The 22,914-nt window shown below is 53.7% G+C and overlaps 2 protein-coding genes across 2 annotated transcripts; both read right to left on the reverse strand.

Moving 5' to 3' along the window:
• Positions 1–552: 552 nt before the first annotated feature.
• On the reverse strand, positions 553–15,185 carry FDFT1 (farnesyl-diphosphate farnesyltransferase 1). The gene is made up of 8 exons (XM_063330680.1): positions 15,025–15,185; positions 13,557–13,654; positions 8,084–8,267; positions 6,027–6,155; positions 5,342–5,533; positions 3,901–4,077; positions 3,486–3,638; positions 553–2,305 (listed from the first exon to the last, which is right to left on the reverse strand). The coding sequence occupies exons 1-8, from the start codon at positions 15,139–15,141 to the stop codon at positions 2,084–2,086; spliced, it is 1,272 nt and encodes a 423-aa protein (XP_063186750.1). The 5' UTR covers positions 15,142–15,185; the 3' UTR covers positions 553–2,083.
• Positions 15,186–17,561: 2,376 nt separating this feature from the next.
• On the reverse strand, positions 17,562–22,286 carry NEIL2 (nei like DNA glycosylase 2). Its single transcript, XM_063327834.1, has 4 exons — positions 22,149–22,286; positions 20,696–21,027; positions 18,335–18,531; positions 17,562–17,878 (listed from the first exon to the last, which is right to left on the reverse strand). The coding sequence occupies exons 1-4, from the start codon at positions 22,284–22,286 to the stop codon at positions 17,562–17,564; spliced, it is 984 nt and encodes a 327-aa protein (XP_063183904.1).
• Between the last annotated feature and the right edge of the window lie 628 nt (positions 22,287–22,914).

The following is a 22,914-nucleotide window of genomic DNA, read 5'->3' on the forward strand; positions in this document are numbered from 1 at the left end:
TACTGACCCTCAGCTGTCCCTCACCCTGGTTAAAACGTGTCCTTTGGGTCTGGAACACCAGGCTTTACTGTGATGCCCAGGAGTGGCAGCAAGGAAGCATCTCAGCCTGGAGAAGAGAAGGCTCCACAGAGACCTTCCAGCCCCTTCCAGTCCCTAAAGGGGCTCCAGGAAAGCTGGGGAGGGACTCTGGAGCAGGGAGGGGAGCCATGGGATGAGGCGGAACAGCTTTAAACTAAAAGAGCGCAGATTTAGATGAGATTATTGGGAAGAAATTCTTTGGTGTGAGGGGGGTGAGCCCCTGGCCCAGGTTGCCCAGAGAAGCTGTGGCTGCCCCATCCCTGGAGGGGTTCAAGGCCAGGTTGGATGGGGCTTGGAGCAACCTGGGCTGGTGGGAGGTGTCCCTGCCCAGGGCAGGGGGGTGGGACTGGTTGATCTTTAAGGTCCCTTCCAACCCAAACCCTTCTATGATCTGCATTTCATCTGAGCTGAGGGCTTGTAACTTGTGGCATGATGGAGAATTACGCATGGAAACGAAATGATAGCTAAAAAAATTATCAAACAATCTTTTTCCCAAAGAAAACTTTAATTTTAACAAGACAGGAAGCTGCACAAAGAGAGCTATCGCAAGCTTCTTTTGAACAACAGCCTAAAACTATCTACATCGGTACCTGTGGAGTAGAGGTTCTTCTTCTGAGCAACAGTCTGGCCACAGGGGCTTGGCCTTGCAAAGGCCACCAAACTGCACCCAGTAGACAGCTCCGTCCCGTACCGGGACACAGGCTGCCCTTCCTTTCACAAAGGCAAAGCAGCATTTGAGGGGCAGGTGGGTAGGCAACCTGAAAACCGAAATCCACCCTAGGAAAACAGGACTTGCCTCTAAAGCGTTGTTTCCTCTTGAAGCAAGTCCAGCCTGATGTGTTTCAGAACAGCAGTGGAAGCATCTTCCAGCCTCCACGTCGGTCTAACCCAAAGCATCATCCCAAGCTAGAGCCAAGTGGGACAGGGACACCCGCCCTGGGTCCCCCTCAGTGGCTCAAGCCTTCCCAGCCCATGGCAGGGGTCACTGCTGCCTTTCAGGGTGGCCAACGCACCAAGGTCCCCTAAAAAAACATCCCATGAGGAACCCACGGTGCAAACCCTCGCTCCCCTGCCTTGCTCTGCCACGGCCACCCATCCTCTTGGGCTGAAGGAATGGTTGCAGAGCCCGGACCCCCCCAGCACTGGAGTCAGGCGGGGGGATAGCAGCTCAGAGCCATGCAGGCAGCTCCCTTCTCATTTTAACCACCCCCCAGCTGCTGAAACACAAAGCTTTGCAAGTGCAGGGCACCGTCTGCCAGAGGGGAGGGAGCTGCAGTCGATGGCTTTCAGCTGGGGGCACATCGAAGTGGACAGAGCATCCCACCTCCACCGTCAATTAACATTAAAAGGGCTTGTTTCAAGCCTAGCAGCCTCCTTCAGCACAACAACAGAAACTTCAAGATTGCCTCTGCCTGTTTCCAGGCCGCAGGATGTCAACCAGCCTGGGTTGAGGGCCAGAAGGTGGCCAGAGCCTTTTCCCTGGATAAGGAAGCGTGTTCCTCTCCTGGCTGAAGCAGCGTCCTTCCAGTGCGGAGCAGACACCAGAGGTGATGGGGGAAGAGGCTGCCTAAGAAAGGGAGGCAAAACCCAGAAGGTTTTCCTCAGCTCTGAGCTGGAAAGGTGTCTCAAATCTCAAGCAAGAAAAGAGGCAACTGCAGTTTCTATTGAAAACCATCCTAACCAAAAAAAAAAAACAAAAACAAAAGAAAAAAAAAATATTCAGGTAAACTGTCCAACAGGAAAGAAGGGGAAAAAAAATATTCAACCTCAAACAGTAAGACTCCGATTAGCGTTTGTAACCATCCAAGCAGATGGCAAGGGTGGTGAGGAGCAAAACCACACCGTCGCCCCGGGGCTGCAGCTCACTGGCATCCCATCCTCGTCACTGTCCCCGGCCCGGTGGCACCCCACTGCCTGGCCATCCCCACTGGCAGGGGACGAGGAAGCCTTCTGCCTCCGCTGCCCATCCGCCGACCATCTCTCCCCCTGCCATCCCCACTGCCCATCAGTTCTCGCCCGCCTGGACGTACTCCTCGGTGGCCTTGGTGATGGTGCTCAGGTACTGCCAGCTCAGGGCAGCCAGGAGCATGGCGCACGACAGGTAGATGGGGGAGTAGTGGTGGCGCGATGCCATGGGGCCACCAGGCAAGCTCATGGCGCGGATGGAGGCGATGACCTGCTGCGTCTTGTTGGATGACGGGTCTGTGCTTGGGATCTTCTGGTAGATCTGGGGAGGGAGAAAGGAGGAGTTATGGTTCCCATCCAAGGTTGAGGAGACAAATGGGACCACTACATGAAAGAGGAAGCCTTAGGGCCACCATGTCCTCAAGAGCAACCTCAGTGGTGGACTGCCATGGAGCAAGAGATGTCTGGATGGGGTCAGGGCCCATTTCCCTTGGGAAGTGCATTAAGCCAAGCAGCCTCTTGAGGGCACCCCATGATGGGAGATGGACCACATGGCCCCAGACACAGTCCCTCAACCCCAAGTGATGTTGCTGGGACCAGTGCTTCTTGCCCAGCAATCCGCAGCCCACCCCAAACCAGTGAAGACACCCTCAGTGTGACCAGCAGCTGGTGTGACTGCCAGGAAATTGCCACTTTCATCAGACAACCCCATGGTCTCTGGGGTTTTCAAACCTGATGGTCTTTGAGATACTTGTCTGCTTGACTCTTACGGAGGCGTGCACAAGCAAAGACCCTCCTCTGGGATAAGGTGCTAAGGTGTCAGTGTCCCTTGCCATAGGGCTGCCCAGCCCACAAAGGGACCTCCCATCACGCGTGGTTTGGGGTCTCCCTGGTGCAGATGTAATGTCTTTTTATTTAACAGCCCTCGCTGGATTTGGTTTTGGGGGTTGGAGTGTTGGGTTTTTTCATGAATCCATCCACCAGATGTTCCTCCACATGACCTTTTAACCTCCACAGTACCCTCAAGTTGGGAGTCCCACTGCTTTAACAACCCGTGAAGAGCCACTCTCATTTACTGTTGGCCATGGAGCACAAGAGAAGAGCCACCACACCATGCTGCCAGCTGCAACTACGGACACAGTGAAAACAAGACTGCGTGCAGCCTGTGGTGAGATGATGCAACCTGTTCCAAGGTGTGTTGCAAGAAAGGTCCTCTGGGCCTGCTCAGGTCAAGGGAAGTCCTACACTGTGACACCTGGCTCCTCCGGTTCTCCACCAGAAGGACAGCAGGACCTATGTCTCTGCCTCTCAACACAGGCACAGACCAAGAGAACACATCAAGCACCTAGTTTGGTCCAAGCCAAAACCATATCAGGGTCACCATGCCCTGCCACCATGAACTGACTAAGAGACTCAAGGAAAGGATCAACAGATTCATGGGTTTTCCCAATTCCATACCAGCAATGAGACAGAAAGTACTCAAAGGAAGCTGCTCAACCTACCTCTTCCACATACTGGTACATGATGGCTTTGACAGCTTGTATGTTTGTGGCATCCATCATTAGAGTGACGGCTTGTCCCTTCCGGATCTTCACAACACCCCTGAACACCTGCTTGTTGTTATAGCAGGCAGCCAACGTGGCAATAGCCATCACCTAAGGAGAAACACCAAGAGGCCTTACTGCATTGCAAGGAGCTTGCCAAGGGAGTAACCCTGGCCCAAGTGAAATCGATGGCAAAACACTCAGGAGTGGAGCCACAATCTCACCACCAGCAGAAATGGCAGGTACCGGGAAAAAAGAAAGAGACGGAGAATAAAACAGGCTAATATTGACATGATATATAATGCTCCAACACCTCCAGCTTCTCATCAGCTGGGCTGCAGACGATGAAGAACCACTTGAAAGCATAACTCACCTGGGGGATAGCACAGAAGTTGAAGACGCTTTGGTTTTTCAGGCGGGATAAGTATGTGAGGACATCAGGGACATGGTGGAGGGCGTTGGTGATGAGCTCATTCAGACACTGGACAGCCATATCGATGTTCTCTGGTTTGGCAAGATCCGAGAGCTTCTTTGCGTATCTGCTCCAAACCTAAACATCAAGATAAGGACTCACAAGTTGGAGGGTACATTCGTGCCGTAAGAGAGACATCAGTCACAGCCTGAGGTTTGGGAAAGCAACAAGAACCACCAGAGACCCATGAAAGCCTTGAAGGAGTAGGGCTTGCTAGGCTAAAGAAAAGAAGGGTGGTCAAGCTGCAAGGACACGACAGCGGCCTTTGCATATAACAAAGGGATTGCAAAGAAGGAGGATGCAACTCATCTCCACATCTTCTCTAGGCGGGGCAAGGAAAAGATGCCTCACACATTGGGCTGACAGCAAAAAATGCTCTATGACACAGGTGAGCCACATGGAAAAGGGGGAGAAAAATTCTTGGAGGGCCTGAAGAAGAGCAGACAAGCATCTGTCAGGCTCAGGCAGAGCTGGTCCTGCCTTTGGGAACAGACTAGGTACCCTCCCGAGATCTCACCAAGCCTTATCCTCCCTCATTCCCAGAACCAACATAACAGAGAGGGGAAAAATTGGCCCAACAAGTTCTTGGCAGTGTGGGGAGACGTCATTTCATCCCCACATCTGTAGATAGATATGGAACTTGTCACCCAGCTGTCATTAGAAGAACTATTATCAGGAAGATGTACAACCAACAGTAGCGATCTGATGCAGCACAGCTTTACTGTAGGGTCCTGACAAAATTAAAGCAGACTGTCAAGTCTCACCTGCTTTAAAGGGACTTTGATTTAAAGGGACATCAGAGACCCTACAATTTTAGCTGTGCACCTTCCGCTACGCACCCGGTAATGCATTCCCGAGACACATGTCCTGGGAAGCATGGACAGTTGGCCCCATCTGTTACAGGTCTTGGACAGAAGTATGAAAGACTATCAAGAGACACCAACAAATGGTGGAAAAAATGCTGGCTTTGGGAATTTCGAAGGAAGTTCCATCAGGAACGCTTCCAATGAGAGGATAAAACTCACTGTATCAGAGCAGCAACAACAGTACCTTCAGCCTGAGCACATCTCCCAAAGAGGCACAGCAGAAACGCTCACCCCAAGGCGATGTTTTCATAGAATCACAGAACGGTTTGGGTTGGAAGGGACCTTAAAGATCATCCAGTTCCAACCCCCTGCCCTGGGCAGGGACACCTCCCACCAGACAAGGTTACTCCAAGCCCCATCCAACCTGGCCTTGAACAGAGATGGGGCAGCCACAGCTTTTCTGGGCAACATGTTCCAATGTCTCACCACCCTCAGAGTGAAGAATTTCTTCCTAGTAAAGAATTTCCTTCCCTCACCTCTCTGGGCCAGAACTCCCTTCCCTCCAGCTGGTCCTCCAGATAGTCGCGGATGATGTTGGTTTTCTGCAGGAAGAGGCCCATGGAGTTGGCCAGCTCCGTGTCCTGCCCGACGATAGGATCTTCTAGCTCTGATGCAGAGAAGAGACGGGAAAGGCCGATCCCCACCAGCCCAGCAACGTAGTGACAATACTGTGAAGCACCAAGAGAGGAAGGTGCAGAAAAGAAAAAAAAAAACAAGATAAAAGGAACAGTTAGAAAGAGCGGCCAGTTTGCCACAGTGAATTTTATGAAAATGATGCTCAGAATTAATTGACAGTATGTTTTCTGCACATTCTCATGGCCCTCCCTGGGACGTCTCAGCTTTGTCATGCCCAGCAAACACCTCACCAAGGATGTCCCACCAAGGTGCCACTCTGCCTCCGGCAGCTGAACGAACCACCCACAGGGGAACAGCTGATGTGATGGGTCACCCAAAACATGTGCTGGTGGGTGACACCAACAATCCACGCCATCCTGCTGCCACCCACAGGACCAGCAGTCTCTCAAAGCCTTCCCAAGGCCACACAGCCTCCCTCAAACATCTGAGTCCTCTTCCCACAGGGATGTTCTGTCTCCTCTTCCCCCAGAGACAAGGTGGACCCTACTCATGTTTGGTCTGGTCCTCTTGTCCAGGCTGACTTACCTTATCCCACTCATGCTGAGAGTCAACCTTCTTCTCCAAGAACTCTGCCATCCCGACGCCCATCTTGTGGCAAATATCTGAAATCACCTCCTGGTAAACCTTTGACAAGTTCCTGAACTCCATGGAGATCTGGAAGCACAAACCACCGCGAGGGGAAAAAAAAAAAGACAGTTTTAGGAAAAAAATAGCAGAGCTCAATGTTTATTAAGAAATCAGAAAAAGACTGTTTACCGGGTGCCTATCCCGCCCTGGCTGGAGATGGAGGACAACTCCTGCAAACGGAGTTGTTTCAAGGCCCCTAAAGCACGTCTCAGTCTGAACAGAACCGTCTCTGGTGGTAGATCAGACACAGCAATATCTTCAAGAAGGCTCTGTGGCCTTCGACTAGTATCATCCGGGAGTTGCAGGACAAAACTAGCTACCCTCGGCAGACACAGTTGTGGGTTTTTTTGTAATTTGTGAGAGCATCCCATCACACCAACCACGGGGAGAGACAGGGGAGGTTTCTGCTGCTCTGTTCTCCTGAACCCTCTCCAGCTCTGGCTCCATAAGGCACGTTTTGCACAACTGGAAAGGCATCAAGCAACCGAGAAAGCACAAAATCCTTCTTCTACATCTCCAATAACATGATTTAATGACTCAGTCGTTCTCACACTGCAAAGGACATCCTCCCCTATTGTGCTGAGTGCTCTTCTCCACCCGTGGGTAACCACAGCCAGCCCAAGGTGTGCATCTGGTAAGGACAACAGTCTGAACAGCTACAGCTCGGACATGAACACCACCGCAGATTCAGGCTCTCCTCCTCGCCCTGTGTCTCAGTCTGTCTGTAAAATAAGCATATTGACGCTTCTTCTGTCTCAGTGGCTTGACTCCACTATACAGAGAAGCATGACCTGAGAGTACACCTCTACTAGGTATTATTAAAATCATAGAATCACAGAATGGTTTGGGTTGGAAGGGACCTTAAAGATCATCTAGTTCCAACCCCCTGCCCTGGGCAGGGACACCTCCCACCAGACCAGGTTGCTCCAAGCCCCGGCCAACCTGGCCTTGAACCCCTCCAGGGATGGGGCAGCCACAGCTTCTCTGGGCAACCTGGGACAGGGGCTCACCACCCTCACACCAAAGAATTTCTTCACAATATCTCATCTCAGTCTCCCCTCTTTCAGTGTAAAACCATTCCCCCTTGTCCCATGGCTCCCCTCCCTGCTCCAGAGTCCCTCCCCAGCTTTCCTGGAGCCCCTTGAGGGACTGGAAGGGGCTGGAAGGTCTCCCGGGAGACTTCTCCAGGCTGAACACCTCCAAGTAATCCCCAAGTAATCCCCAGGCGGAGCTTGGGAAGTAGCATGGACCAGAAACCTTTTCTCTTAAGGACAGTCTGGGATGCAACCACGCTGTTCTGGATGCTGAGAGAGCTAAATGGCTTGGACACGGCCAGACATTCTCAATCTGCCTCTAGTCAGAGAACAGGCTCCAATACCGATTTAGCTTGCGAGTGGAGACTTCCTACGGCTTCCTTTTAGAAGGATCCTTAGAGCAACAAGATTTTGGACAACATCGTTCCTAAGAGTGAGGGTGCTTTTTATCTAATACGTATATCAAGTATCTGCAAACAGACTCCTGTAGCTCTAGAGCAGATCCCCAAGGACTGTTGCAAACACTGGGCCATCCATAAGCCAGACGCCAGCCCAGCTCTCCTCTTCTCCGTATCTGTTAGGGGTCACAGGACACCCAACCCAGGCAATACAGAGTTGGGCAACAAATCCCAATCGCTCTCCCCAAGGAGACAGTCGCTCTTCCAACGGGAGAGGCAAAGAGCCACTTTTCAGAGCTGGCACGGGTTACCTCTGGCTCGTGTAGGGAATTACACAATGTTTGGGTTTCCCACGCCAGCTCTGCATCCAGCCCCACGTGCAGGTGATGTAGCTCTTCCAAAGAGCTACGGGCTCACCAGGGACCAAACGAGCTCGGCAGACACAGACAGGCATAACGTGGAGGGACAACTATCCACAGAAAGGTGACACAAGGCGGCTGAAGCAAGGAGGTGGGTGCCTTACCGTTGGGAAGTCTTCGAGCACCTGCCGGTCCTTCTCCTTGCTCTCCATGTATTTCCACTCGGGTTGATAGAGATAGGAGTGAAACTCGTGCAGCATCGGCACCTTCACATCTAAGCTGATGGACATGTCATCCTCTATAGTGTCCAGGGCACGGAGAACTAGGTAGAATATACAGACGGCGTGTCTGGGGGGAGAGAAAAAAACAATCATCCCTTACTTGGGATTGCTCGTTAGGTGGGACAAACAGCTTCGATTAACCGCACAGCCTTCGGCAGAGGCGATTCCAGCTCCACATGACACATGCTGGCACCACCAGGTTTTTGATGCTTTTGGAAGATCCCAGTGTCTCCTACAGTCTGGAAACCAGCTTTGGTCAAGGGATGCCCACGTCCAATCCCTCCTCCATCAAATCATATAATGGTTTGGGTTGGAAGGAATCGTTAAAGGTCATCTATAGTCCAACTCCCCTACAACGAGCAGGGACATCTTCAACTAGACCCAAGGTACCAGCTTCCCCAGCCATCGTCTGGGGACAGTGGCTGTCCCTTGCAGTGCAGGAATGTAAAATAAATGTGTTAGAAGTGTGCTCCTCAAATCCCAGGGTCACGGGAGCAGGTTAGGGATGGAAAGCCCCACCAGCAGTGCTTCCCAGTACCTTGATCATCATCTCCTTGAACCCTCACTCTGAGCAGCAGAGGTGCCTCTGCACAAACCCCCCGTGGGCTGATCACCACGAAAGCTGCAGAACGCCTGAGCGGGGTGGGAAACCCAGGTTTTTCCCCTTCGTGCAAAGAACTACGGCGCGGGTTTTGGCTTTCTAACATGTCTATCAGGGAAGGGATGGGCCTGTAAAGTCTCCCTTGGTCTGGGCAGGGCAGGGCACCGCGAGGTCCAATCCTGCAGGAAAGACCCAACCCTGCAGGCAAGATCCCAGGTTCTCGACCAACACTCACTAGGACCCGGGAGGACAGAGCCCAAGGTCTGCTCCTGGAAAAACCAAATGGAAAATAAAGAAGGGGAAAAAAAGCAGGTGGATTTTTCCTATTACTTCCCCTTCTCTGCACCCAGCACCCTTTTAGCCTGTTTGGGGGGATGGGGGGAGGTAATAAGGGGGTCCCTTACTGTGTAACTGGAATGTCAGGACTGGAAAATAGAGCCAAAACACGCTGGATTTGGTATCTCTGCACACAAGATGTGTCACAGCCCACATGTCCCAGCACGCCTGCAGAAAGCTGCAGGAAAGCCACTTTCCCCAACCCGGCCTCCACATTTCCACAGCTGATGCAAAAAAATAAAGTCCCGCTGGTGAGAAATACCGGCTCCGAGTCCAGGATTTAGAGAAAATAATCCCTTAGCTCTAAAGGAGCACAGCGATACTTCAAGGAGATGATGCATTTATTAATTGTTTAACAAATGGAAACTTGCTCAGACTGCTTCAATGCTAATTACTAGGCGGAAGCGTGGCTCTCCTGGGATGACAACGCACGAGCGATGATTAAGCAGCCAGGGAAAACTGACCGGCTCTTACAGCCAATACTGTTAAATTTGGTATTTTTTTCCTTAATTGAAGGGTATTTAACACTTCTGTCAAAGCACACATCCGAGCGCTCACGAGCACCTCGCTCGTGCCCTCCCGTTCCTTCGCATGGCTGAGTTTTCCCGTCTCAACCGGGCTGCGAACATTCATCCCGCAGGTTGCAAGTGCCCAGGACTCCCAAGCCCTTTCAGCAAGGACCTCCTCTGGCAGCAACCAAGAAAGGTGGAGCAGAAGCTGAAACACCATCCAAAATGCCATCCCAGGAGGTCCTCTCAAATTTACGCCATGCCAAGAGAAGAACTAGCAATAACTCCACTTATTTAACCCCTTTTCTGCATCCAAGTCTTAACTGCATCCCCAACTCCCATCACACACTGAATTCAGCTCCGTGGCAATCTGGGCAAATCAAAAGAAGAAATGTTTTACGCTGAGGGTGGAGAAACCCTGGCCCAGGTTGCCCAGAGACGTGATGTATGCCCCATCCCTGGAAACATTCAAGACCAGGTTGGATGGGGCTTTGAGCAACCTGGTCCAGTTGAAGATGTCCCTGCCCATGGCAGGGGGGTTGGACTAGATGGGCTTTAAAAGTGCCTTCCAACCCAAACTACTCCATGATTCTATGAAATGTAAGATCATAAAAACAATTACACAGTGAGCGTGGTCTGCCTGCAGCTCCCCGTTTCTCTGCAGGGTTCCCAGGAACCGTGGTCCCAGCTGGGCTCCAACCCGAGACCCATGGGGATGACAGCGGCCAACCAAAGCCACTCAGTCTTCCCAACAAACACGCGTGACATTGCCAGGAGGAGGACACTCCAGCATTACCTCCCCTTTGCACAACTGGAAGCATCCACTTCCAAAGAGCAAGTCCCCATCCCTGGAGGGTTTCAAGGCCAGGTTGGACGGGGCTTTGAGCAACCTGGTCCAGTGGGAGGTGTCCCTGCCCAGGGCAGGAGGGTTGGAACTAGATGATCTTTAAGGTCCCTTCCAATCTAAACCATTCTATGATTCTAAGCACGATTTCATCTCAGGGCTCAAGCTCCAGCCCTGTCCTAGGCACAGCTCCACGCTTCCCAGGTGAGGAGGTCTCCTTTCTCCTTGCCACCACATGCACAAGGCTGGTCCTCTCCACCAAAGAGCTGAACCTGCAGGAATTGATCCTGAAGGGTCCTACAGACAGGCAGGACCCCATGGTATCCTGTTGCAGGAGCATCCCTCTTCTCTCCACCACCAGGACAGGAGTTACGATGTTGGCTCCTAACTCCACCACCAAAGAGTTACGATGTTGGCTCAGCTGCTGACGATGCTGCAGTTTGGAGCCTTCCACCTTCCAAGAAAACGCCCTGACCATGGAGCAACGGGCGAGACAGGGCCCTGGCCAGCAAAACACATGGTTTACAGGGCCAAAAAAAATAAAGCAGGAAGAAAGCAAACATTTTAGCTCAACTCCCTGTGCGCCAGCCTAGGGAGCATCGCTCCCAGCACTCAGCCAGAACCTCTCCATCTTCCAGCAGTCCTTGGGGGGACGCATGGAAACTCTCCCGGGAGCAGGGATGCGAACCAGGCAGCAAGAGCTTTACGCTTCCCCAGCCTTCGAACAAGGAGATTTTCATTTCAAAGAAGCGGCAAAGGGAGGGGACCGGGCTGTGGTGTAGGACACAGCGCTCTGGAGCAGGCCCTGGGCTTGAATCCTACACCAGCAGCTCCTTCAACCAGCAGGAAGAGGCAAATATTAAGCAGTCCGTAACTACTGGGGTTCAGTTTAACCCCTTAACGGGGTTAACATCAATGAAAACACTTCTTTGACGCGATCCGGCAAAATTAATTCCTTTGCTAAACTTGCTGCTCCGCCTATTCATATATTCTGCCGATTTGTCATTTCCCTCTTTTGTCCCAAAACTCTTCAGCGGAACAACTGGGCTTTGAAAATTAATTTCTTCTGATTCGCAACAAGCCGGCTGTAATTCAGCCGCAACCCCTGGGCAGCCCCAGGTGGCAAAAATCCGGCAATAGCATTTTTAGGATGCCAGGCAGAAGTTTCTGTGCCCTGAGGGTAGGGAGCCTTCCCCGATCCCAGCAAACTGCAATGGCTGGGAGGATTAAAGAACAGAAAAGACAGACAAAAAAAGATAACCGCAGGACGATGGAAGCCAGCACATGGCATGCTGGCACTGCTAAAAGCTTTCAAGGTGTTTTATTGATTGGCCGCCTTTTTTTTTTTTTTTTTTCCTTAATTTCTACATTAGCTAATACACCAAGCGTGGAAAAAAAAAGAAAAATTTATTCTTGGCCCCACTCGTACCTTTCCACGCAACCCCGGCCAAACCGCTGGATTTTTTTTGCCTTTCCTGTAAAACCGGCTGCAGACATCATTTCATAAACGCCAGACGACAGCGATGGGGCACCGTCCAAAACGCCAAACCGGGGCTCAGAAACCCAACAGAAAACCCAGTGTTCAGGCCCGGCGCTGGCAACCGCAGCATTAGACGCGATTGGTGGAATTTATAGGAACAACCCCTGATTTTGACGATTAATCCCAGTTTGGGATTAACTGGAGAGAGATCTATGTGCTGAAATCAGTTATTTCTATATGAATATAATATAGAAATATATAATATATACATGCACAAAGCAGCAGGCCAGCTGAGCTTTGCACCTACCACCATCTGAAACTTCGCCTGGGTCAGGAAAATTTGTACAGCAAAAAAACTGAGCATCCAGCAATCCCCCTCCCATGATTTCCTAGGTTTTAAGGCAGCTGCTTCCAAAAGTACCTTCCAGGCTGGGTGCAGACCCTCGGCCAGCCCTGGGATTTTGCTCTCTGGAGGCCAGCGCCAGCCCTTGGCACTGCCAGGACACATTCCCAGGGTGTCACAAACAGCACATGGCCAGGCGCTGCGTTTAACCATCTGCTGGCCAAGGAGCTGAAGGGTGGATGCGTCACGTCCAGCCAGCTCCGACGTGAAAATCCTCACGTACGGGCTGCATCACGGATTGTCGCCAGCCAGCCCAGCCCAGCACCCCGGGGATCTGCTGCACAGGGGGAGGCAGGAAGAGGGAGCATTTCCCAGCAGCTCAGCTAAGGAAATATGGCATTTTCGGGGCATTGCATGGAGCACCTCCCCGGGAGCCCCGGTGACTGGGTGGGGGGCATCGCACCTATCACCTCCCAGACGGCTCAGCCCGGGGTGGGGGGAGGCATTGCACCCACCACCTCCCGAGGACCCTCAGCCTTGGGGGGCGAGCATTGCACCCACCATCTCCTGAGGGCCTTCAGCCTTGGGGGGCAAGCATTGCACCCACCATCTCCTGAGGACCACCGGTGTCACAGGGACATTGCACCCACTGCCTCCCAAGGAGCCCCAGTGTCTGGGGGGGGTTAGCACCCACCACCTCCCAAGGACCCTCAGCCTTGGGGGGCAGCATTGCACCCACCACCTCCCGAGAAGCCCCAGTGTCGGGGGGACACTGCACCCACCACCTCCTGGGGGATCCCAGTGCCGGGGCGGGGAGGGGTGGGGATTGCACCCACCACCTTACAAGGCACCCCCGGTGTCAGGGGGGCATTGCACCCACCACCTCCAGGGGGGGTCTGGCATCAGGGACCCTCGTACCCACCATCTCCCAAAGAGCCCCGAGGTGTCGGGGGAGGGCACTGCACCCACCACCTCCTGGGGACCCCCAGTGTCAGCGAGTCACTGCACCCACCACCTCATGGGGACCCCCGACCTCGGGGGAAGGGGAGCACTACACACACCCCCCCTCCCGAGGAACCCCAGCGCTGGGAAGACATTGCACCCACCACCTCCAGGGTACCCCCGATGCCTGCGGGCCGTTGCCCCCGCCACCTCCCGGGGAGCCCCAGCGTTGGGGGAGACCTTGCCCCCGCCACCCCCAGCCCCCCGTCGCCCCCCCCCCTCCCCCCCGCCCCCAGCTCACCGCAGCTCTCCGTCCAGGGCCTGGATAACGGCGGCGAAGCTGCGGCTCGTCTGGTTGAGGTAGCGGTAGCAGGTCCGGAGGCCGCGTCCCAGCGAGTCCTGCGGGCAGAGCGGGGCGCCGGGGGGCGGCTGGAGGCGGGGGGCGGCCGGCGGCGGGGCCGGGGGGGCGGCGGCGACACCCCCCCCCCGCTGCTGCTGCACCCTCCGCCCGCCGCCCCGCAGCCGCCCCAGCGCCCGGGGGGGACCCCGCGGCGGGGACAAGGCCAGGGTCCGCTTGAAGAGGGACACGGCTTTGGTGCTGGCCGCCATGGGGCGCGGCGGCGGCGGCGGCGGCGGCGGCGGGGGGCTGCGGCCGCTCCGCCCCCACGGGCCGCCCGCCCCCTTAACCCGCGCCGCGCCGCCGGGGCACCGCCGCCCTGCCGGACCGGGGCCGTGCGGGGAGCGGGGCCGGTGCGATACATGCAGAGCACCGGGGCCGTGCGGGGTCCGGGGCCGGTGCGATGCATGGGAAGCACCGGGGCCGTGCCCGGTGCCATTGCGATCCCCGAAGCCGTGCACGGAAAGCACCGGGGCCGTGCGATGTCCGGAAAGGACCGAAACCCTGCATCACTCGGAACCGGTGCGATGCCCGGGCAGCATAAAGCCCGTGCAAAGCAGCGGGGCTGTACAATTCCCGGGGCCGGTGCAATGCACGGGAAACACAAAGCCGATGCAAACCCCCCCGGCCGTGCGATGCCCGGGAAGCACCGGTACCGGGCATCAGCCGGAGCCGGTACGATGCAAGCAGGGTACCGGCCCCGGGCAATGCGCGGAAAGCACGAAGCCGGTGCAAAGCACTGGAACCGTGCGATTCCCAGAGCCGTGTGATGTGCGGAAAGGCCTCACCGGTGCGATGCCCCAGCAGCATAAAGCCGGTGCGATGCCCGGAGCCGGTACCCTGCGTGCATCGCACCGGCTCTGAGTGATGCACAGCACCGGTCCCGCGGCACGGCACTCAACGCACAGAAAGCACGAAGCCGGTGCAAGGCACCGGAGCCGTGCAATGACCGGGAAGCACCGGGAATCGTGCATCACTCCGAGCCGGTGCAATGCACGGGAAGCATAAAGCCGGTGCAAAGCACCGGGACCCGCGCATCGCTCAGAGCCGGTGCGATGCACGCAGGGTACCGGCCCCGGGCAATGCACGGTAAGGCCGGACCCTCTGCAATGAATGCCTGGGGTGCCCGCAGCCGGTGCGATGCCCGGGAAGCAGCCGGTGCCGCCCACCGGTAACACCGGTGCAACGCTCACCCATGGCAACGCCGCAGCCGCGCAGGGAGATGCCACCCCATCCTCCCCATCCTCCCCCTCCTCCTCCTCCTCCCGGCCCCCACATCACCGCGGCATCTTCTCCCCACCCCCGCCCCGGGCACCGGAGACAGCGCAGCGCATCCTCCCCTCCCCCCGCCCTCACCCCCCGCTCCGCTCACCGGGTCCATCCGCGGCATGACGGCCCGGTAGCCGCCCATTTTGAAGCGCAGCAGGTTGTAGATGTCCTCGGGGTGGCCCAGCCATTTCCTCAGCAGCTCCATGGGGGCCGCGCTCATTCCCCCCCTCTTCTTCTTCTGCTGCTGCTGCTGCCGCTGCCGCCGCCGCCGCCACCCCCCCGCCCGCCGCTTAACCGGAGTCGGGGCGGCACCGCCTCTGCCCCGCCCCTCCGCCAATCAGCTGGCTCGCCCCATCGCTCGGTGAAACGGCCAGGCCGCTTATTGGCCGAGGTGCGCTCGCACCAGGGGAGCGCCGGCCAATGGGAAGGCGGCAGGGCTGGTGTGACGGCCGCCGGCCGGCGCTGATTGGGCGGCGGCGCCCGTCGCCACACGCCGGCGGGAGGAGGAAGCGGACGGCCCACGCGTGGCCTCGCCGCCACGGAGCACCCCTGCCTTCAGGCCCGGGGAAGGCACACCACCCTTTAAGCTGTTTTGTGTCACCGTCTGTCCCAGTCACCGGTGGCACTGTCACCTCTGGAGCCACCCTTTGCTCAGCGGGATCGACCCGGCCTGCTGAGAGACCTCCCCCGGCTCCCCGCCTCTGGCTCGGCCAGCTCTACCTGACAGACACCCGGCTGCGCTTTCAGGTTTCTTTTCTGTGTGTTTTTTTTTTTTTTTTTTTGATTGTTTGTTTTAAAACAGAACTGAAAATAGGGTCTTCCTGCCATTTTCCCCTGCAGGACCCACAGAATGGTTTGGGTTGGAAGGGACCTTCAAGATCATCTAGTTCCAACCCCTGCCCTGGGCAGGGACACCTCCCACCAGACCAGGTTGCTCCAAGCCCCGGCCAACCTGGCCTTGAACCCCTCCAGGGATGGGGCAGCCACAGCTTCTCTGGGCAACCTGGGCCAGGGGCTCACCACCCTCACAGTGAAGAGTCTCTTTCTAATATCTCATCTAAATCTCCCTTCTTTCAGTGTAAAACCATTCCCCCTCCTCCCATGGCTCCCCTCCCCAGCTTTCCTGGAGCCCCTTTAGGGACTGGAACGGGATGGAAGGTCTCCACAGAGCCTTCTCTTCTCCAGGCTGAACCCCTCCAATTCTCTCAGCCTGTCCTCCCAGCAGAGGGGCTCCAACCCTCCCAGCATCTCCGTGTCATCTTCTTCACCACTGTAACCCCACTACTTGGATTATTCAGCAATCCCATAACCTGCAACCAACTCGAGGGCATCGCGGTTCACAGGGGGGAGGCTGTGCAGGTCCTGTTTGGGAAGCAGCCTATCGCTGAGGTCTTTAACTCCAGTGTTCCCTGTTGATTTGCAACCCACATTTAAATCCCGTTCCCATGAAGCGAGTTTTCCTGCTGAGCCACCAATATGCAGCAGAGGAAAGCTGCTGGTAACAATCCTCCAAAGGACAGCACCAAACACAGGAGTTTCCCTGTACACCTCAGTTTTTGACCAAGAAAATACCAGAAAAGACACACTGAACATCACCAGTTCTAACCCCAGTTTTTATTTTTCACTCAAGTCAACAATCTATTATTAAAATAAACCAAGATCCAGAGAGGACAGTGACAGCTTCTTCCTACTGCATAGAGACACACAGCTCAACAAAGGAGGGACCACGTCATCTCTATTCCCAAACCCTTCTGCTTTCAAGTTACCTTGCAGATCATGAATTTTAACGCAACCCCTCTCACAAACATTGTTAGACACACCCCAGATCTGTCAGGCTTGTGACCCCAGGTGTAGCTAGTGACTTGACTGAGCCTCACAGTCTCCCCCATCCTTAGTGGCCACCCCTATAATCTGTTAAACAGAATATATATATACACACACACTATTTTTTTTTTTTTTTTTAAACACATGGAGATCTGGAATTGGCAGTTCACCACAAAAATCCAACCTGTGAGGGCAGAGCCCATGCCAGGCAGAGATGAGCTCCACTGAGCACTGCTGAGGGTTATTTTCAGCCCTTGGGAGGAGGCAGCCGTTCCTGTAAGAGCTGACAGAGGCAACAGCCGCTCACTTTTAACCACACAGGTACTCGGCTACAAGCAGAGGAAGGATTATCCAATATGGAATTAGTGAAGCTGTTTCGGCAGAGGGATATATTCTTTTCTGCTAACTCCACCATAAGCTATTGCACCCATACTAAAGTCAAGGGGGAAGGTCACTTCAGACCACAGTAATCACCTCCTCAATACCCTACGCTTTCCACTCACCGTAGTCTGAACACGGGGACCAATAAACCTCAGAACTCGAACTATTTACACTGTTTTGTCACTGTGACAAAAAAAAAAAAAAGAGAAAAAAAAGATGTCAGGCGTGTACGACCATTTTCCTTTTTGCATCCAGAGGCACACAGCACTGCAGCCACTCCTGTAACCTCTGCTGAGCACTTAACTCTGCCAACTCACTGTCCCTAAGGAAGAGATTCAACAGCCTCAAAGAAACCATGAAGACCTTCTCAGGACAACCGAAAGCCTGGTTCAGAGACCACCTAGACACCCTCCAGGAAAGGAGGAACACAGAAAGTCACTTGGTGACTGGGGAAGGATCCTCATCCCCTGGCAGCACCTCAGGCTGGCAATGAGGACACCACCATGTAAGTCTCTTAAAGCCACCTGGGGGTCCAAGGGTTCCCTTCGTCACTGCATGCCCGAGGGGACACTGCTCCTTCTGGTAGATCCGTGGGTGCAGCCCTTTGCCACACAGCTTGCTGCGCAGCCAGTCAGAGCTGAACTGAACCGCACAGTCAAGCAGATGCTCCAGATCTGAGAGAGCCAAGAGGGAGCCTTGTGTCAACGGGTGGATCTTGGCCAGGTACAAGATCTCATTTTTAATAATGTTCCCTGGAAAGGGTCAGAAATAAGGAGAAAATAAGGGTATTTCTTGTCAGATGCAGACCTATGGCTCCAATCATGGTGACTTTTGCCTCTAATGACAGCTAGCAATGCCATTCCCCATATCAGGGGTGGCATGCAAGGACTAGACTTACACCTGGGATTGGACTGGAAGAGGTTCTCTTCCCACTACCCTTGAAACAGACCTTCCTCTTTTCCACAAGTACAAGCCAATCCATAGTCACCCACACTAAGACTGTACTCACACAGTGCACTCAAGCATCTGAAGCCTGTGGCTACAGACTGCAAGCCTTGTCCTCAGCAAGATGTCCACAACCCCCCAGCTAGATCAACCAGAAGCCATAAGGGCAAGGAGTAAAACATTCAGACCTGCAGCTCCGGATCTGTAGACATCCCACCCACTTTCCTCCAGTTTTGCTCTGCCCACTATGCCCTGGAACTCACCCAGCCCTGAAAAATATCTTTGGTCTAAGAGCGTGTAGCAGATGGGATCGGGTGAGCGGAGGGCTTCCAGCGCCCGGCCGCGGTGGAACTCCATGGACAGGATGTCAGAAGCAGGATCAGCCCTCGGAGAAGAGCACCAGTGCATTCGGCAGTTGTAGAAAGCAAGGAAGCCTCCACTCTCAAAGTGCAGAACCAACCTGGGAGAAGCAGAGAAGTTGAAGTCTCTTGTCAGAAAGCATTTGTTAGACTCTGCTCTGGCTGAAGTTATGCCAGGGGAAGTTTAGGATGAATATTAGGAAAAATTTCTTCACTGAAAGGGTTATCAAGCATTGGAACAGGCTGCCCAGGGAAGCGGTGGAGTCACCATCCCTGGAGGTATTTAAAAGACGGGTCGACGTGATGCTGTGGGACATAGTTTGGTGGTGGTTTTGTCAGAGTTAGGTTGATGGTTGGACTCAATGATCTGAAAAGTCCTTTCCAACCTAGACAGTTCTATGATTCTAAGAAACTTGCACGGAAAGAGCCAACAGCAGAGCAATGGGGTGGAAAGCTACCGGAAGGTGAGAAAAGAGCCTGAACATGACATAAGCTTAGGGAGAAGCACACAATGATGCATCAGCACTCACACGTGCCTACTCATTCTCACAAGAGCCAGGGAGACATCTCAAAGTACCAGCCCCCCAGGCCTGTACCCCAGGGCCACCTGTTCCTTTCCTGCACAGTCTTGTGTGCGCAGGGTCACAGCAGGCACTCCAGCACACCAGACCACCATCTTAAAGCATCTTTAATGATTTCAGCCAAGCAACTTGGTTGTGAACCCACACAACTTGTGGACAATTGTTCCTTCTGCTGCCCTGTGGTCCCTGACCAAGAGACGGCAGCAGACAGGGAGCTGCATCAGCATCTTAGCTGTAGGGTCCACAGTCAGGGAAACCGATGCTCAAAGTAGCACACAAAACTGACAATGTCCGAAATTGTTTGTGTAGAAATAAAGCAAAAGCTCGCAGGATGCGGGAGTGGGGAGTGTGTCCCTACATACACAGGGGCCAGAGACCCACCTTGTACGTTATTAACCACTCGGGTTAAACAGCTGACAAGAGCAGAGTCCACGCTATCTCCCAGTATTTACCCTTTCCTTGTTCAATACACTCCAGTGGGACTTAGGACGCAGAGTGTAGCCTGTGTTTTCAACACACTGCTGCCTTTAACAGCATCACTCCAATAGTGATTCCAGCTGTCCTAGCTGTAGGCTATTTACCCAAGGGGGGTGGTGGTTTTTTTTGTTTGTTTGTTTTTTTAACATGTAATTTGGAGAAACTAGCATTTTTCAGGGCATGATTCAATCTAGCGTCCTACAAGTTCTCTCTTTCAATAAAAATGTTAACCGAGCTGATACTACGATCCCCAGGCTGGCAGGCGACACACATCCCACAAAGTGTGATCGCTTAATTCTCGGATCGCGTAAAACAAAGGAGATGAAACAGACAGCAGAAGGAAAGCATTAGAGAGGATGTGGCCAGAAGGTGTCAGAGTCAAAGGGTAGAAAACCCAGTTTCCAAGGGTAGAAGAACATGCCGTACTAAGATAAGGTATGTCCAAGGAAAACCATGACCAACTGATGCTGTTGGGAAACCTGTAAGACACCTACAAGACAGCAGTACCCCTCTATTCCACTCTGGTGAGACCCCACCTGGAGTACTGCGTCCAGCTCTGGAGTCCTCAGCACAAGAAGGAAATGAACCTGTTGGAATGGGTCCAGCAGAGGGCCACAAAGATGATCAGAGGGCTGGAGCACCTCTGCTATGAGGACAGGCTGAGAGAGTTGGGGTTGTTCAGCTGGAGAAGAGAAGGCTCCGCGGAGACCTTATAGTGTTCTTCCATTCCCTAAAGGGGGCCTACAGGAAAGATGGGGAGGGACTCTTTATCAGGGAGTGCAATGATAGGACACAGGGTAACGGCCTCAAACTGAAAGAGGGGAGATTTAGATTGGATACTAGGAAGAAATTCTTTACTGTGAGGGTGGCGAGGGAGAGGAACAGATTATCCAGGGAGGTTGTCAATGCCCCATCCCTGGGAGTGTTCAAGGCCAGGCTGGATGAGGTTTTGAGCAGCCTGGTCTCGCGGAAGGTGTCCCTGCCCATGGCAGGGGGGTTGGATCTTTAAGGTCCCTTCCAATCCAAACCATTCCATCATTTTTTGTGGATTCCCTGGTTGAAGACACCCCATGCTATTTCTCATGCCTACTTATCTTAAGAATTACCAGGGTGAAAAAAGACAGGACTAAGAGCATTCCCACACAAATTTAGTTTGAGACAGAAGAGAGGTGGGAAGAGGGCAGAGTTTGAGGAATCCACCAAATACCTGGGTACAGGGTCTTTCCAGTCTCCCCTCTTATTGGCTTTGTTTGCTCTCGAGAACTCATTTGCCCGAATGCTGCCAAACAAGCCAAAGTGGAAGCGCAGCCAGCTGCCCAGAGCCCCTCCTGCATCCGTGGCTTCAGGTCTTGAGTGCTGGAGTTCCTGCAGCTCCTCTTCCTGGGGACATGTCTGTGCAGCACAAACCTGTTCTTGCCCTCCCTGGGCAGGAGAACTTGCCCCATTAGCAGCCTCTCTTTGCAGCACAGTCTCTTCTGCAGTTGGTCCTAAGGGACCTTCAGCAGCCACAAATGCCAGGTACAAGTTCTTCCCATGAACCTGAGAAAAAAGGTGGGATGTACTGAGGATCCACATAACTGCTGGCTATTTCCATACAAGTGGCTATTTTCTACAAACTCATTTAGATAGAAGGCGCACCACTCCACCCTGCACACAGGATTCATTAGCACCTGAGCCATTCCCATCACAGCCATTCTCTCAGCATCCCTTCTTTGGCTCCATGAAGCACAAAGTACTCAGATGCCACTCCAATGTGAAGTCCTCCCAGAGGCTCCTGTCAGGAGCCACACACCAGGACAGACACTCAGGGTTTCAAAGCCCGTCCTCACCGCTTTTCATTCACCTCCCCACTTTCTGCTGGCCTCAAGCGTTTCAAGCTAGGGTGACCTGGCACCCAACCTTGATGGTCAGACTCAATGATCTGAAAGGTCCCTTCCAACCCAGACAATTCTATGACCTAACTCAAGGGTGGCTCTGAAGCCACAAGCTAGCCACAAATGTCTGTTGAGATGCTCACACCTGTGCCCCGAGCTGGGACTATCATATAATCAGAGGTGAGGCTGCACTAGCATTTGGTCAGTCAAGTCCAAATCGTCATCTGAAAGAGGTCAGGCAAGTGAAACCCACAGCAGGACTGACCCGATGTGACTATCTCACAAGTGGCCACAGCACAGACATTTCCACCTGGCCAGGTGAAACCCTGCCCTTGGGTAAAAGGGAAGCAACTGTGGACATTCACAGCTGAAGGAAACAAGGCTGCTCCTTCTGACATCCACATACTGAAGAAATCAACTCTTACCTTCTAATAGCCCTCACCAGCACCAGCTCCTCATCCCTTGAGAGGCACAGAACCAGTGCCTTAACATGACTGACTCAAAACTGCAAATCTGGGCATCTCCGTGTCTAGCCATGTCACTGCCTCTCCTCACAGTAACCTCCATGCCAAGCTTTGTACCACAGAGCAGTACTCCAAAATGAGCATTCACACCTCTTTAGCCACATGAGCCTGTTTTGTGGCCATAAACAAAGCCAACAGTCCACCTCAAACACAAGCTTGGTGTCCTTCTCAGGTTATGCACCTCCTGTGACCCAGAGGCAGGACAATGGTGGTTTGCCTCAGACTTGCCATGGACCAGTAAGTTCATCTTTAGCACGCTCACCTGGGAGTCCTGGAGCCTCAGGGCATTCAGGTCATTCACATTGATCTTCCGGCTGCTTCCCCCCACCTTGGCCACCACTTGTCCCACAAAAGGAGAGGTCAGCAGCTGGAACTTCCTCACTGATGGGCCCTCCGGCATCTCCAGCAGCTGTTGAGGGAACAGCAGGTCCTTCTCACACTTGGTGCCCTAGACTTTAAGGGAAGTTGCAACTCAGAAGTACACAAAACCAGTCAGAGGCTGAGCTTGCCACAATCTCCTTATCCCAATTTTCCTCCTAAGTCCCTGTGGCAAAGTCCATGAAGAGAAACAGGTTCCTTTCAGGCCCAGGGAGGTAGGGGAATTTCCATCCTTGGGATATTCATAATCCAATCAAATAAGGCCCTGATCAACCTGCCTTAATGTTAGTTTTCACCCTACAAGCAGGAATTTGGCCTGGGGATTCCCCAGAAGTCCTTTCCTACTGCAGGTTCTCCATAGAGGACCTTAAATTAGACTGATTAGCATCCCTCTCATCACCAGGAACAAGAGCTTACCTAACTCCAACCATTCCCTCAGTCACAGACCTCATGTCCCAGCACAAAGGAGGAACACAATCTTCCATAGACGTTACTGAACCAGAATCAACACAGGCCATGGTGAGCCGTCCTTTTCCCAATGCAGCCACCAAGGCAAGCGCTGCTCCCTGCTATCTGCACTGGAGTTAGCTCATCCCTTGCCTTGCCTCATGAGCTGCTTGCCCCACTGACTCCAGTGGCATGGGGACAGT

The sequence above is a fragment of the Chroicocephalus ridibundus genome, chromosome 3 (genome assembly GCF_963924245.1).
Source record: "Chroicocephalus ridibundus chromosome 3, bChrRid1.1, whole genome shotgun sequence".
Taxonomy (NCBI): domain Eukaryota; kingdom Metazoa; phylum Chordata; class Aves; order Charadriiformes; family Laridae; genus Chroicocephalus; species Chroicocephalus ridibundus.

What these genes read in the sequence shown, in the direction of transcription:
- FDFT1 (XM_063330680.1), bottom strand. Translation starts at nt 15,141, where the DNA reads ATGAGCGCGGCCCCCATGGAGCTGCTGAGGAAATGGCTGGGCCACCCC. An exon ending in TCATGCCGCGGATGGACCCG is followed by an intron (nt 13,655 to 15,024) that starts GTGAGCGGAGCG and finishes CTCTGCCCGCAG; the next exon opens with GACTCGCTGGGACGCGGCCT. An exon ending in TGCTCGAAGACTTCCCAACG is followed by an intron (nt 6,156 to 8,083) that starts GTAAGGCACCCA and finishes TTGTGCTTCCAG; the next exon opens with ATCTCCATGGAGTTCAGGAA.
- NEIL2 (XM_063327834.1), bottom strand. Translation starts at nt 22,286, where the DNA reads ATGCCGGAGGGCCCATCAGTGAGGAAGTTCCAGCTGCTGACCTCTCCT. An exon ending in TGAGGCTCCAGGACTCCCAG is followed by an intron (nt 21,028 to 22,148) that starts GTGAGCGTGCTA and finishes CTTTTTTCTCAG; the next exon opens with GTTCATGGGAAGAACTTGTA. An exon ending in TGGAAAGACCCTGTACCCAG is followed by an intron (nt 18,532 to 20,695) that starts GTATTTGGTGGA and finishes TGCTTCTCCCAG; the next exon opens with GTTGGTTCTGCACTTTGAGA.